Here is a 15,330-nt window from a genome sequence, read left to right as displayed (position 1 = left end):
GGCAGGGATGCAGGCCCGGAGCCAGCCCACGGGCAGCGATGAAGGCCCGGAGCCAGCCCGCATGCAGGGATGAAGGCCCAGAGACAGCCCATAGGCAGCGATAAAGGCCCGGCTCAGCCAGAGACAGTTAAATACGTAAATCAAAGTAAAATCTAAAGAGACAATCATTAAAAAGAGAAACGGAGGGTAAGCAGCAATAGCGTATCTATAATCCAGTGAATACAGAATACCCTCCTGACAGCCTCCCTGGCGGCCCAGTGGTAAAGAACCGCCTGCAGTGCAGCAGACCTGGGTTCCACCTCTGGGTCAGGAAGACCCCCTGGAGGAGGGAATGGCAACCCCCTCCAGTGTTCCTGTCTGGAGAATCCCGTGGACAGAGGAGCCCGGCGGGCCACGGTCCATGGGGTCAGCAACAGTCGGACATGAGTGAGCCACAGAACCACCACCACCTTTAGCTTACGTTGCAATCACTGAAGTGACCATAAAATGCCAAGCCAACCACCTCAAGTTACTGAGGGGACGAAGGGAAAGGAAAGTTGGATCCTACAGATATTTAGGAAGTGAAATTGATGGGTCTTCTGGGGAAAACTGGTTTGGGGAAACCTAAGAAAGTTGGTTGAAAATGGCTCAATATTTTTAGTTCAGTAGATGAGGTGGATCAATGATCTGGAAATGCCCTTTAGCCTGATTTGACTTATTTTATTGGGCTGAATCTCCTCATTCCATCTCCATTCTCCCCCACGAAATGAGTACACATTAAGGTGCTGGACTAAGCATGCATGCTAATATTAAAAATGGGAACAGGAGGTATTTTTAGTTTCTGAGACTGTGCTTTACAAGGATACATAGGTATTATTCAAAGGTGACCAAAAAATCCTAGTTCATTCAAATCTTATAGCAATAAGAAATTAACTCAGAAGAAATGACAAATATACAACATAGATAAAGACAATAAATGTCTATTCAATGACTACTTTGTATTCAAAGCAAAGTAACAAAAAGAAAAAAATGTCAACATTACCTAGAATGAGTAAGTAGAACCACCTTTTCTAAATCAATGAAATATATGTAGCACTTTTGAGTCACTTAACATAAGAAAAAAAAATACTATTAATTAAACTCTAAGAAATATTACTTTGAAGTAAAATCTTTTAAAAACTATAAAAATTCCAAGCACCAAGAATATTTTAATTATTAAATAACAGAAAAGTTCAGTCAACAGCAAACCTTGGCCTATGATACGTAACCCACCTTTCCTTGTACTGGGTTAGCAACTGGTAAAGTTTTTCTGTTTCTCCACTTTCATATAAGTAGTCTGCTTGTTCAAGGACTTCTTCAATTTTGAAGACTATAAAGAAAAAAGACAAAATAAAGTAAGTCTTCTCAAGCCAGTTGGCAATAATTCTAAGACACAAGAACACTTTTACACAGAAGCAAAAGAAATCAGATATAGAAATCACCTATAAAGATCAGAAATTCTGAACAATCAAAATGTGAAGTATAGTAGAAATAAGTATGAAGCTATTACACATAATACTTAGTATTCATTTACTTAATGAATATTAATATTCATATTACTTACTTAATATTCATTTATTAAAACCTTCAAAAATAAAAAATTAGAAAACTTACTCTAGTACTAACTAAATATGACACAGTTCAAAAAATGAAAAAAGTAACTCCCTGTGAGGAATTCATGACGCCCTTGCCTTCCACACAAAGCCTTTGTTATTGCTGCTGCTGTGCTGCGCTCAGTCATGTCCGACTCTGAGACCCCAGGGACTGCAGCCCGCCAGGCTCCGCTGTCCATGGGATTCTCCAGGCAAGAGTACTGGAGTGGGTTGCCATTTCCTACTCCAGGCTCTACTGTGTACATAGATACACCCCCCCCACACACACACACACACACGAAACACACACACACACACATGAAAGTGAAAAGTGAAACTGTTGCTAAGTTGTGTCCAACTCTGCGACGCCATGGACTGTAGCCCGCCAGCTCCTGTATCCATGGAATTCTCCAGGCAAGAATACTGGAGTGGGTTCCGATTCTCTTCTCCAGGGGATCTTCCCAACTCAGGGATAGAACCTGGGTCTCCTGCATTGCAGGATTCTTCATCTGAGCCACCAGGGAATATATATATATATATATATATATCAGACTGACATTCAAACATAGTAAGTTATTAACAAAATATAACAAATACAAATAGCTCTTAAGTGTTCCCGATGTTTAGCTTAGGCTTACCTTTGGCTGCGGCATGAACCAAAACAGCCTGAGAAATGACTTGATAAGTTTCAAAACCCAAATAAGACAGGGCAGAAAATAATAGACTTCTTTTGAAAGTTTCTGAGTTTCCCATCACCTATGGAAAGAATTATGATCAGGGTTGTGAAAAAGAAAATTTGAAGAAACTGCTACCACAAGCAAAGATTACATCAATTTTTTTCCCACCCTCAAAGCAATCAATCCTAAGAGTATTAGAAGTGCAAAATTTACTTTGACAAAAATAATTTCACTTTGACAAAATTTTTACTTTGTCAAATTCTTCTGTAAAACTATTTTACATAGCTACTTTATAGAGAGAGCATATCATGTTAAGGAAAGATTCTTAGCAGCTAATGATGGTAGCTTGATGTAACAATCTCGGTTATCCAGGTAAATGCTAGATTGGAAGATCTACATTCTATTTGAAGAAGCATGGATATTATAATTTCATGAAACAAAATAAGAGACACCAGTATATAATCAGTATCAACCTTAAGAATAGACAAGATGAAGAATATTAAACATGGCAATTATATATAAATAACATACATGGCTTTAAATAAAGCTACCTTCAAAAGTGACCCATAAACTTTTAAAATAAACAATGAATAAAATAAAAAGCATATCCAAACATTTAGAAATTCACTGTCATAATTATGGGCAGAATTCTCAAGACCAATGGCTAAGGAATATATGGATATCACTACAGAAATTCTTCTCTTTTCCCATGACACTTTTCCTTTCACATAGCATCTATTTTTTCCTTTTTGTCAATTTATTACCATTTATATAAAAACAAGCTATCCTAGCTTTGTAAGCTGTAACTGTTCCCTTCTTAAAAACAAAACAAAAAGCTTCCTTTTGACTTCACATCTCCCTGCAATCTCATTTTTCAAATTCTCTTTTCAGCAAAACTCTTTTAAAAAGTTGTCTGGAGCTCTGTCTCTTATTTCCTCTCTTCCCATTCTCTCTTGAACTCACACAAATCACACTTCTATGCCCACAACTCCACTGACTAGTATTCTAGTTAAGGTTAGCAAGGATGCTATTTCCTAGAAAATTCTCATCTTACTTGATCTATCAAAAGCATTTGACAGCTGTTCACTCCTTTCTTTTAAAATGTTGCTTTATTGAGAAATTGGACTTCCCTGGTGGCTCAGACAGTAAAGCATTGTAGTGGGAGACCCGGGTTCAGTCCCTGAGTCGGGAAGATCTCCTGGAGAAGGAAACGACAACCGACTCCAGTATGCTTGCCCAGAAAATCCCATGGACAGTCCACGGGGTCACAAAGAGTCAGACATGACTGAGCAACTTCACTTATTGAGAAATAAGTGATATAAAAACTGTGTATGTGTAACAGGCATCATATGTGAAGGATACATGTAACCCTGTAAGACCACCCCACAATCAAGATAACGAGCACATCTATCAACCCCAAGTTTCCTCACGTGTGTTTCTTTCCTAAACTCTCCTTGGCTGTGCTGGGTCTGAGCTGCAGCACGTGGCACCTTCTGCTGCGGTGCCAGTCTCCTCTCGAGTTGTGGCTCACAGGCTCAGCTGCCCTTCAGTATGTGGGATCTCAGTCCCCAACCAGGGATCGAGCCCATGTCCTCGGCACCGGAAGGCGGATCCCTAACCCCTGGACCCCCAGGGATGGCCCCCTCATGTCTGATTCATCCAGCCCCCTTTTCTTCAGTACTTGCTGTGTTCTCTCACCCTTGAGACACTCTCCGCTTGGCTCTAAGAACACTACTCTCCTGAATTCACTCCTCTTCAACAGGTGCCCCTTCTCTTTTGCTGGTTCCTCATCTCCAAAACCTCACTGCCCAGGTGTGTCCTGCGCTAAATCCCGGAGCTTCGCTCCTCTGTTCACATCATTTTGGTTTATGGCTTTAAATGCCATCAACATGCCAAAAATATGCAAATTTAATAAAGCCGAGAGGTCTCCTCCTAACTTCAGAATCATACATGCACCTGCCCAAACGTTTACAGCCGCATACAGCTTAGCAGGCGCCTCGAGCACCAGCCTCGCTTTCCCCTTCTTGGGAAATGGCAACTCCATGCTTACAGTTTCTCAAGTTGAAAAAACAAACAAAACTTCCTCACAGCCCAAATCTGAACCATATTTTAGCTTCTCACAAGTATCTAGGGTAAGAATGAGGAATTCAACATACTACAGTTTGCTGAGTGCTTTATTTACTTTCTTAAGCTTGAATATTCAAGATACCAAATACAACTGGATTCCAAACAAACCAACAGCAAAGCAGTAAAACCGAATTTGACACAGTCACATTCTTTCATTGAATGTTCCGAGTTTACTCACAGTTACCAAAGAGAAGCAAGAGGCGCCGGGACCACAGCAGATGGGGTGGGCGTGTGCCTGCTGATGGTGGTACAGGGAGGAGAGGAGAAATACTAAGATTTCCAGTAAGCCCCCAGGTTCACCTACTGTTCTGGCAGGTGTATCACGCAGAAGAAAAGACTGCACCGATTAGTACAGCTTGAGGAAACCATATATGTAGGGTGTCTGGCGCCCCTGCTGATACGATGCTCAGTAAACAATATCCTGGCTTTCTTAGAGGGGAGAAAAAACACTGTTGGGCAGCTGGCATTTCTATTCCTTATTCTACCTTATTGACATGACAGCTGACCAGTGGAACTTTGACATCAGTTTGGTTAAAGTGAAGAGCTCTCTGCTCACTTCCGGGAAAGTAAACAAAAATCATGTTTCTAGAACTCAAAATAGTCAACTGAAAGAATCAGAACTTTGTGACACCTCTGAGATGCTAACAACTTGGGAGACTGTCTGAGCTAGAATTTGCCATTTCACCTCGAACATTAGGCATTACTCAACACAATGTCTTTCATACAATGAATTCTGAAAAATATGTTGAAAAAACACGTTGAACAAAAGAAGCCAGCTATCTCTTAGACATGTCTTTTCTTCATTGTTGCTTATACTGTTTTCAAGCCAGAAGGAATTAAAAACTCCAGACTCAACACTAGATGGAAACAATGTTTCACCTTCATCTCCTGCTTTTTTCAAACTTGTGGTCAGCTCCTCCTCCTCCTCTTAAACGCTGGACTTAAACTGTTCCCTTCCGTCCTGTCCCAGGAAACAGCACCACCATCCACACTACTGGAGGAGACACAACACGGAGAATCATCCTTGACTTCTTCCTTTGAACTCCCTCATCAAAGCTCTCTTTCAGGTACACAAAGTTCACATCACTGACATCCTTTCATGGCATCCACTTATTTCCAATTCCAAGGCTACCACTAAAGTTCAAACCACCACAGCACTCTCATCCTCTAGAGGGGATCTTTTATTTAGTTTCCAGCATCCATGCTAGCCTACCTACTCTTGACACTGGACAGTTATTTTTTAATTCAAATCTAGCTTATGAATTCTGTTTAAATGTGTTTCATAGTTCCCTATAACCTTTAGAATAAAATAAATACTTAACATGTCTACAAGGTTTTCAGAATTTAGTTGTGGTAAGCAGCCTTGAAAATGGTCCCCACTGGGTCCTAGTTCAAGATGGCAACCTAGGAGGATGCTAAACACACCTCCCACACAGACACACTAGACCTATCGCTACAGTTAGTAAAGAAAGGAAAGGTTTCTTCCTCTGAAAGAAATGCCCAAACTAGCTGAGTGACTCCTTCCTATCAGGCAAAGGAAGAAAAACCCACTTCAAAACAGGTAGGAAAGACTGAGACAAAATTTTCTCACAAACCACAGTTTTGGTGAGGAAGGAGGCAACTCACAACCCTGAGCTTCTCTCTGAGGAATGAAGGGTTTGAACCCCACAATGGGCACCCCAACTTAAAAGACCTATACGTGAGAAGTGAGCACTCAAAGTACCTGGCTTAGAAAGGCAATGGAGCGTGGGTCTAGGACATGCAGAAGACTCAGCGCACTGAGAAGCAGCTCCTAAGGGCTCACTCAAGCTCACCTACCCCCGAGTCCAGCACAGAGGCAGGCAGCCTTTCCATGGAAGAGTCGTATCGGCTTACGTTAAAACTTCAGCCTGAGGAGCAGGCATCTAATTTAACACGTGTCTAGGGGCCTAGAGTAACCACTTCAGAGAACTCAGGGGCCGGGCATGTCACCGCACTCTCCCTTGGCCACACTGCAGGTAACCAGTATCTCCCCCAAGACCCTATGCATACTGAAAGGGCCTCCCTGGAGGCTCAGACGGAAAGCCTCTGCCTGCAACACGAGAGACCCAGGTTCAATCCCTGGGTCAGAAAGATCCCCTGGAGAAGGCAATGGCCACCCACTCCAGTACTCTTGCCTGGAAAATCCCATGGACAGAGGAGCCTGGTAGGCTACAATGTATGGGTTCGCAAAGAGCTGGACACGACTAAGCGACTTCACTTTCACTGGTGGCTCAGACAGTAAAGGATCTGCCTGCAGTGCAGGGGACCCAAATTCGATCCCTGGGTCAGGACGATCCCCTGGAGAAGGCAATGACAACCCACTGCAGTGTTCCTGCCTGGAGAATCCCCATGCACAGATGAGTCTGGCGGGCTGCAGTCCCTGGGGTCACAGAGAGTCGGGCCGACTGAGCGACTGACACTTTCACTTGGTGCTCCAGTCTGCGCAGCTCCCACCAGGGGATGCTCCTGGTTCTCTTGACTCTGATGGCCAGTGAGGCTTACGTTCATGAGTTTCACAGACCTGTAACAAACAGAAAAACAGTTCTACAGTGGCTAGCCTCCCTAACCCCAGGGCACAGCACAGTTAAGTCCTCTATATGTGAACCTTCAAGGAGCAAACTTTCAAAGACGTGAACGTGCACTCTCCTCCTAATCACCTAGGTTAGTTCACGTGTCTAGTGTACGCTGTCACCTGCATGCATCCTCTGTAAGTGGCTGTGCTTTTGTGCACTTTACTGTGGAGTACTATACAGAGCACAGTAGTACGGTATCTTTATTTCAGGCCCAGGATGCTGGGAAGCAAGTGTAAAAGTGGCAGTCAAGTAGCTGGTACTGCTAAGAAACAGTAACGATAGAAACAAAAGTGAAAATAATTGAGAGGGGAGCAAGCCGAAAAGATAGGAGACATTGCTTGTTCTTAAAACATGAATCATTCCACACGATTTTAAAGAAGCAGCAGGATTCTAAAGAACAAGAGCAAGATCACAGAACACACGAGGTCTGCTGTCGATGATGTCAACAGTAACACCAAAGAAGCGCAGGGAGTGCTGGGGAAGACGGAGAAACTGCTTGGTTTGTGGATGCAGGATCAGCATCAGCCTTGAGTCCCACTAAGCTTAACACTGATGCAAGAGAAAGCTAAAACCCTTTATGAAGACTTGAAGCAGAAACACAGTGAAGAATCAGAGGACGCATCTCTTAATGCCAGCCATGGCTGGTTTCATCAGTTCAAGGCTAGAGCCAAATTTCACAACGTAAAATTAAGTGGTGAGGCAGTGAGTGCAGATAGAGTAGCTGCCCAGGAATTTCCTGAAATGCTCTGAGAAATTATTGATGAAGGTACGTATTTACTCAAGCAGGTTTTTAACGAGGATGAGACAAACCTGTACTTGAGAGGATACTAGACTGAAGTTATATCAGTATGGAGAAAAAATGATGTCAGGCCATACAGCATCAAAGGTAAGGTGAAGTCGCTCAGTCGTGTCTGACTCTTTGGGACCCCACGGACTGTAGCCTGCCAGGCTCTTCCATCTGTGGGACTTTCCAGGCAAGAGTACTGGAGTGGGTTGCCATTTCCTTCTCCAGAGGATCTTCCCGACCCAGGGATTGAACCCAGGTCTTGCGCATTGTAGGTGGACGCTTTACTGTCTGAGCCACCAGGGAAGTCTATATATAGCAACAAAGGACAGGCTAACTCTGTTGTGCAGTGGCAATGTTTAGGCGACATGAAGCTGAAGCCTTCCTTAGTTTATCATTCAGAGAGCCCAAGAGCCACTGAAAACATAGCCAAGGGCTCTCTTCCTGTTGCGTGGAAGAGTAACCCCAAAACTTGGGTTACACAGGCCATGTTCCAGGACTTGTTTTTCCACCACTCTATCCTGGAGGTAGAGAAATACTGCTTGGAAAAGGATGCCCCATTCCACAAGGTTTTGCCGCTCAACAATGCTCGATGTCACACCCTATTCATGGACAACTTTCATTCCATGTACTGCATCTGCCACAAAATACTTCATTGCTCATCTAACTCATGTGAAGAGTGACTTTCAAGAAATATGATTCATGTCACACTTTATCGAATCAGGAACAACCTTGTAACAATTTTGGAAGGACTGTAACACTTACAAGGCATTAAGAAACACTGACTTTGCTTGGTGTGAAGTTATGGCCATCACCATGAATGAGGCTTGAAACAAGCACACAGTCTGTTCACAATTTTCCCAGTTTGTTCACAATTTTCTTGGATTTGAGAAAGTGGATGAGGAGTCCAAAGAGGTCTTCAGCAACTTAGTGACCCTCAGCAAGAAGCTGGAACTAGATCTGCAAAAAGGACTTCTTAACTGAACTCATGGCTGTGCAACGTGAGGAGCTTACTAATGATGATCTGATGGAACTGGAGGCCCAAAGAAAGGATGAAGAGAGACAAGTGAAATAAGTAACTGAAGAACCAAAGAGATTTATGGTGCAGGAAACGGCAAGGGCATTTTCTTTATTTGAGGAGGCACTGTTAGTTTCTGAGGCACCGGACCTGAGTGCAGAATGGTACACAAAGGTTGCAAGAGCCATCAGAATGCAGTCCAGTGCTATCGTGTCATCTATGATAAGAAGAAAAAGACCTACTATTCAGACAGCACTGGATCGTTTTATCAAGAGGGTGGGTAGAATAGAATCCAGCAAGGAACCGGAACAGCAACATCAACATCAAGTGTGAGTCATATTGCAACTTGCCCTCCGTCCCCTTTGCTGATGACCCTTCAGCTCTACTTGGGCTGTTCAGTCACTCAGTCGCAAACCCAAGGACCGCAGTACACCAGGCTTTCCTGTCCTCCACCATCCCCCAGAGCATGCTCAAGTTCATGTCCAGAGTCAGTGATGGCATCCAAACATCTCGTCCTCTGTCGTCCCCTTCTCCTGCCTTCAATCTTTCCTGCATCAGGGTCTTTTCTAATGAGTCAGCTCTTTGCATAGGCGGTCAAAGTATTGGAGCTTCAGCAGCACTCCTTCCAATGAATATTCAGAATTAATTTCCTTTACGATTGACTGGTTTGAACTCCTTGCAGTCCAAGGGACTTTCAAAGTCTTCTCCAACACCACAGTTCAAAAACATTAATTCTTTGGTGCTCAGCCTTCTTTATGGTCCAACTCTCATATCCATGCATGACTACTGGAAAAACCATAGCTTTGATTTTATGGACCTCTGTCGGCAAAGTAACGTCTCTGCTTTTTCATACGCTGTCTGGGTTTGTCACATCTTTTCTTCCGAGGAGCAAGTGTCTTTTAATTTCATGGTTACAGTCACCATCTGCGGGGATTTTGCAGCCCTGGGAAACAAAGTCTGTCACTGTTTCCATTGTTTTCCCATCTATTGGCCATGAAGTGATCAGACGAGATGCCGTGATCTTCATTTTATTAATGTTGAGTCTTAAGCCAGCTTTTTCACTCTCCTCTTTCACCTCCATCAAGAGGCTCTTTAGTTCCTCTTCGCTTTGCCCTAAGGGTGGTATCCTCTGCATAGCTGAGGTTATTGATATTTTCTCCCGGCAATCTTGATCCCAGCTTGTGCTTCATCCAGCCCAGCATTTCCCATGTTGTACTCTGAATGTGAGTTAATTAAGCAGGGTGACAATATACAGCCTTGATGTACCTCCTTTCCCAATCTGGAACCATTCTGTTGTTCCATGTCAGGTTCTAACTGTTGCTTCTTGACCTGCACACAAGTTTCTTAGGAGGCAGATAAGGTGGTCTGTTACTTCCATCTCTCTAAGAATTTTCCACAGTTTGATGTGATCTACACAGTCAAAGGCTTTAGTGTAGTCAATGAAGCAGAAGTAGATGTCTTTCTGCAACTCTCTTGCTTTTTCTATGATCCAACGAATGTTGGCCATTCAATCTCTCATTCCTCTGCCTTTTCTAAATCTAGCGTGCACATTTGGAAGTTCTTGGTTCACATACTGTTGAAGCCTGGCTTGACGGATTTGAGCATGACCTTGCTAGCATGTGAAATGAGTGCATTTATGCAATAGTTTGAACATTTTTTGGCACTGCCCTTCTTTAGGAGTGGAATGAAAACTGACCTTTTCCAGTCCCGTGGCCACTGCTGATTTTTCCAAATTTGCTGGCATACTGAGTGAAGCACTCTAAAAGCATCATCTTTTAGGATTTGAAATACCTCAGCTGGAAATCCACCACCTTCACTAGCTTTGTTCACAGCGATGCTTCTTAAGGCCCACTTGACTTCACACTCCACGATGCTTGGCTCTAGGAGAGTGATCACACCACTGTGGTTGTCTGTGTAATTAAGAGCTTTTTTGTACAGTTCTTCTGTGTGTTCTTGCCACCTCTTCTTAATATTTTCCGCTCCTATTAGCTCTACTATCATCTACCTTTTCTCCTTCCTCCAGTCAGGAACTCTTCTTGCCTGTTCACTGAATGCCAGCCCCCATATGTCAGCTTCGGTACTGTACTACTGTACTTTTCAAAGTAAAATACTATAAGATTACAGATGTTTTACTTTTAACAACTTTTTAAATGTATTATTTGTGTGAAAAGTATTATAAACCTATTACAGGATAATACTATACAGCCAACACAGTACAAGACTGTGCTAGTCAGATACCTAGGCCAACTTTGTTGGACTTAGGAACAAACTGGACTTATGAATGTTCTCTCAGAATGGAGTTCGCTCATATGTAGAGGATTTACTGTACAGGGAAAACAGACCACACTTCCAGCCTTTCTGTGACAGAGGCCTATTAGTTTATCCTCAAAGCTAGGCCTAAGGGGAAGGTTGCTAATTAAACACACATATAAGGACCAGCTGTAATCCTCTCCAATCATAAGGCCTCAGAAAAAGACCTTAATGAAATGGAAAACAGGGATTTATCTGACAGTGTACAAAATAAGCCACAAAGACGCTCACTGAGCTCAGGGGAAAAACAGATGAACAACTTCAGAATTTCAACAAAGGGAAAGAAAATGTAAGAAAGCAGCAAACAGAAATCAGAGATCTGAAGAATATAATAACTAAACTGAAAAATACAACAGAGGGTTTCAACAGTAGACTGGAAGAATGGAAGAAGGTATTAGCGAACTCAAAGGCAGGGCAATGGAACTCATCTAATCAGAGAAGCACAAAGGGGAAAACAAGAATACAGAAGAGTGAAGATAACTTAAGGGACTTAAGGGACAACATCAAGCACACCAATCTTTGTATTATAGGTATCCCAGAAGGAGAAGAAGGACATAAAACTTATTTGAATAAATAGTGGCTGAAAACTTCCTTTACCTAGAGAAAAAAACAAGTATCCAGATCCAGGAAACCCAGGCAATTAAAAAAAAAAAAGATGAATCCAAAGAGACCCAAACCAAGACACATGAAAATGGAAGTGACGCACCAAGCAGGAGACCTTAAAAGCAGCAAGAGAAAAGCAACCTTTTACACACAAGGGAGTCCCCCACCCTGCCCCGCAAGAGTTACCAGCAGGTACTTCAGCAGAAACTCTACAGGCCAAAGGGAGACAGGCAGACAGAATATATTCAAAATGCTGAAGGGAAAAACTGCCAAATAAGAACACTCTACCTAGAAAGTTGCCCTTTAGAATTGAGACAGAGATTCAGTTTTCCAGACAAGTAAAACTTAAAAGAAGTTTATCATCACTAGAATGGTCTTACAAGAAACCTTAAAGGGACTTAATTTGAAATGAAAAAGTGCTGACGAATAATAAGAAAACCCATGAAAGTATAAATCTCACATATATGAAAATTCGAAAAAACCCTAATGTCATAAAGATGGGGAGTTAATCACTTATAAAGCTAGTATGAAATTTAAAAGACAAAAGTAGTAACAGTAAGTACAATAATTTGTTAACAAACACAAAAGATAAAAAGAAATATATTGTGATACGAAAAACATAAAACGTGGGAGCAGGGAGCACCAAAACTTACAGTTTTAGAAACCATTCAAACCTAAGTTACTATCAACTTAAAATAGGCTGTTCAAGCTCTAAAATGTTTTACGTAAGCTTTATGGTAACCACAAAGCAAAAACCTATAGGAGATACACCAAAGAGAAAGATAAAGGAATATAAGCCTTCTATTTCAAAAAATAAATCACAAAGGAAGACAACAAAAGAAGAAGAAACAAAGGAATTAGAAACCATAAAAAAAAAAATTAAGAAAATGGCAATAACTAAGAGTTAGTTACTGAGTCACATCTGATTCTTTACATCCCATAGACTGTAGCAAGCCATGTTATTGGAATTCGGCCCATGGGATTCTCCAGGCAAGCATTCTGGAGTGGGTTACCATTTCCTTCTCCAGGGGATCCTCCCAACACACGGATCAAACCCAGGTCTCCTGCATTGCAGGCAGATTCTTTACTGTCTGAACCATGCACGTATGCATGCTAAGTCACTTCAGTCATGCCCGACTCTGTGTGACCCTATGGACTGCAGCCTGCCAGACTCCTTGGTCAATGAGGATTCTGCAAGCAAGAATACTGGAGTGGGTTGCCATGCCCTCCTCCAGAGGATCTTCCTGACCCAGGGATCGAACCCATATCTCTAACATCTCCTGCATTGGCAGGCAGGTTCTTTACCACTAGAGCCACGTGGGAAGCCCGTATGAGCCATAGCTATCAATAATTAGTTTAAAATTAAATAGACCAAATTCCCCAATCAAAAGACAGAGAGTGGATGAATAGATTGTTAGGAATTTTTTTTAAAAAAACCTTGTGAATTTTTTATTTTTGGCTTCAGAAGCAGCAGAGCAGACCTCTGACCTGCTTCTGACCTGCCTGGACACTGCTCCGATTCCATGCTTGCCTGCAAGCACAATAAGTTAGGCAGCACTTTAGATAAGAAAGGGAGTGGGTCTTGGAATTCTTGAATTCAAGGAGGGCTGGCCAACCCTCTGGGCTCTAACAAAATCCTATGACTCACAAAGTGAAACAAACAGCATTGTAAAAGTTTAAAAAAAAAAAAAGTTGCATTATTCCATGCAAACTGATGATGATCACCAATACAACAGAAGTACAAAGTGCCATAAGAGATTACTATGAAAAATTACACACCAACAATTTGAATCTAGAAAAAATAGATCAATTCCTACTAGCAAACAACTTGTCAAGACTGTATCATAAAAAAAATTTTTTTGAACAGACTATTTAAGACAATTGAGTCAGTAATCAAAAGCCTCTCAACAAAAAACAGCCTAGGACTAGATGGATTCACTGGTGAATTCTATCATTTAAGGAATGAATACCAATCCTTCTCAAATTCTTTCAAAAGTTGAAAAGGAAAAACTGCCAAACTCTTTTTATGAGGCTAGCATTACCATAATACCAAAGACAGACAAAAACGTTAAAAAAACAAAAAAAGTACAAGCCAATATTCCTGATGAACATAGATGCAAGAATCTTCAACAAAATTAGGAAATGAAATTCAACAATACCTTAAAAGAATCATAAGCCAAGATCAAGTTGGATTTATTTTAAGGATACGAGAAAGGTAACATCTGCAAATCAGTCTGATATACCACATTAACAAAATGAATGCCAAAAACCGTTTGATCATCAATAGATGCAGAAAAAGCATTTGACAAAATACAATGTCTACTTAAGATAAAATTCTGAATAAAGGGGCACAGAGGGAATGTACTTCAACATAATAAAAGCCATAAATGACAAGCTCATACTCAACATTACAGTGTATCGTTAAGTCAGAAGTTTTTCCTCTAACATGAGAACCAAGACAAGGATAACCTCTCTTGCCACTTTTATTCAGTATAGTATTGAAAATTTCAGCCAGAACAATTAGGCAAGAAAGAAAAAAAAAAGAAATAAAACTATCAGTATCTGCAGATGACATAATAGTACACACAGAAAACCCTAAAGACTCCATCAAAAAACCATTAGAAATAACATATACATTCAGTAAAGTTGTAGCATACAAAATCAATATACAAGAATATACTGTTTTTATATACTAATAACAAACTACCAAAAAGAGAAATTAAGAAAACAATCCCATTTATGATTACAGCAAAGAGAATAATACCTAGGAATAATAAATTTAACCAAGCGGGTGAAAGACCTGTACACTGAAAACTGTAAGACTGATGAAAGAAACTTGAGAGAGTGTAATGGAAAGACATTCCACGTTCATGGTTTAGAGGAATTAATATCGTTAAAAGGCCCATACCACCCAAAGCAATCTGCAGGTTTAATAAAATCCCTATCAAAATTCCAATGGTGTTTTTCACAGAAATAGAGCAAACAATCCTAAAATTTGTATGAATTACAAAAAATCCCAAATAGCCAAAACAATCTAGAGAAAAAAAAAAGAGCAAATCGAAGGCATCATGCTTCCTGATTTCAAACTAAATTAGTGATCAAACTAGTATGGTATTCACATAAAAAATAGACACACAGACCAATGAAACAGAATTGAGAGCCTGGAAATGACCCCATGCCTACGTTGCCAGTTAATTACTGTCAAGGATATATAATGGGGAAAGGACAGTCTCCATGGTGTTGGGAAAACTGGACAACCACATGCAAAAGAATGAAACTGGACCACTTTCTTACTCTATACACAGAAATGAGCTCAAAATGAATTAAAGACTTCATGTTAAGACCTGAAACCATGAAACTCCTAGAAAGAAACATAAAGATAAGCTCCATGACACTGATTTTGGCTATGACTGAATGTGACACCAAAAACAAAGACAACAAAAGCAAAAAAAAGTAAGTGGGATTTCATCAAACTAAAAAAATTTCTGCACAGCAAAGGAAGCAATGAACAAAATGAAATGGCAACCTAGTGAAAGTGAAAAAAATATGTGCAAATCATATATATGATGGGGGGTTAGTAACTAAAATATATTAAGAACTGATAAAA

General features: G+C 41.1%; 1 protein-coding gene across 3 annotated transcripts in view; it reads right to left on the bottom strand.

The window, feature by feature from the left end:
* The window catches only part of RMDN1 (regulator of microtubule dynamics 1), a 30,900-nt gene that overhangs the window by 13,534 nt on the left and 2,036 nt on the right, over window positions 1-15,330 (bottom strand). For all 3 annotated transcript variants that reach the window (XM_068983447.1, XM_068983449.1, XM_068983450.1), the window contains exons 2-3: window positions 2,249-2,366; window positions 1,252-1,348 (exon numbers count right to left, since the gene is read on the bottom strand). In XM_068983447.1, coding sequence (XP_068839548.1) covers window positions 1,252-1,348; window positions 2,249-2,366 — 215 coding nt within the window. The remainder of the gene's footprint in view (window positions 1-1,251; window positions 1,349-2,248; window positions 2,367-15,330) is intronic.

Source organism: Capricornis sumatraensis, chromosome 11 (assembly GCF_032405125.1).
Source record: "Capricornis sumatraensis isolate serow.1 chromosome 11, serow.2, whole genome shotgun sequence".
NCBI lineage: Eukaryota > Metazoa > Chordata > Mammalia > Artiodactyla > Bovidae > Capricornis > Capricornis sumatraensis.
This window is presented reverse-complemented; position numbering and strand designations above follow the sequence as displayed.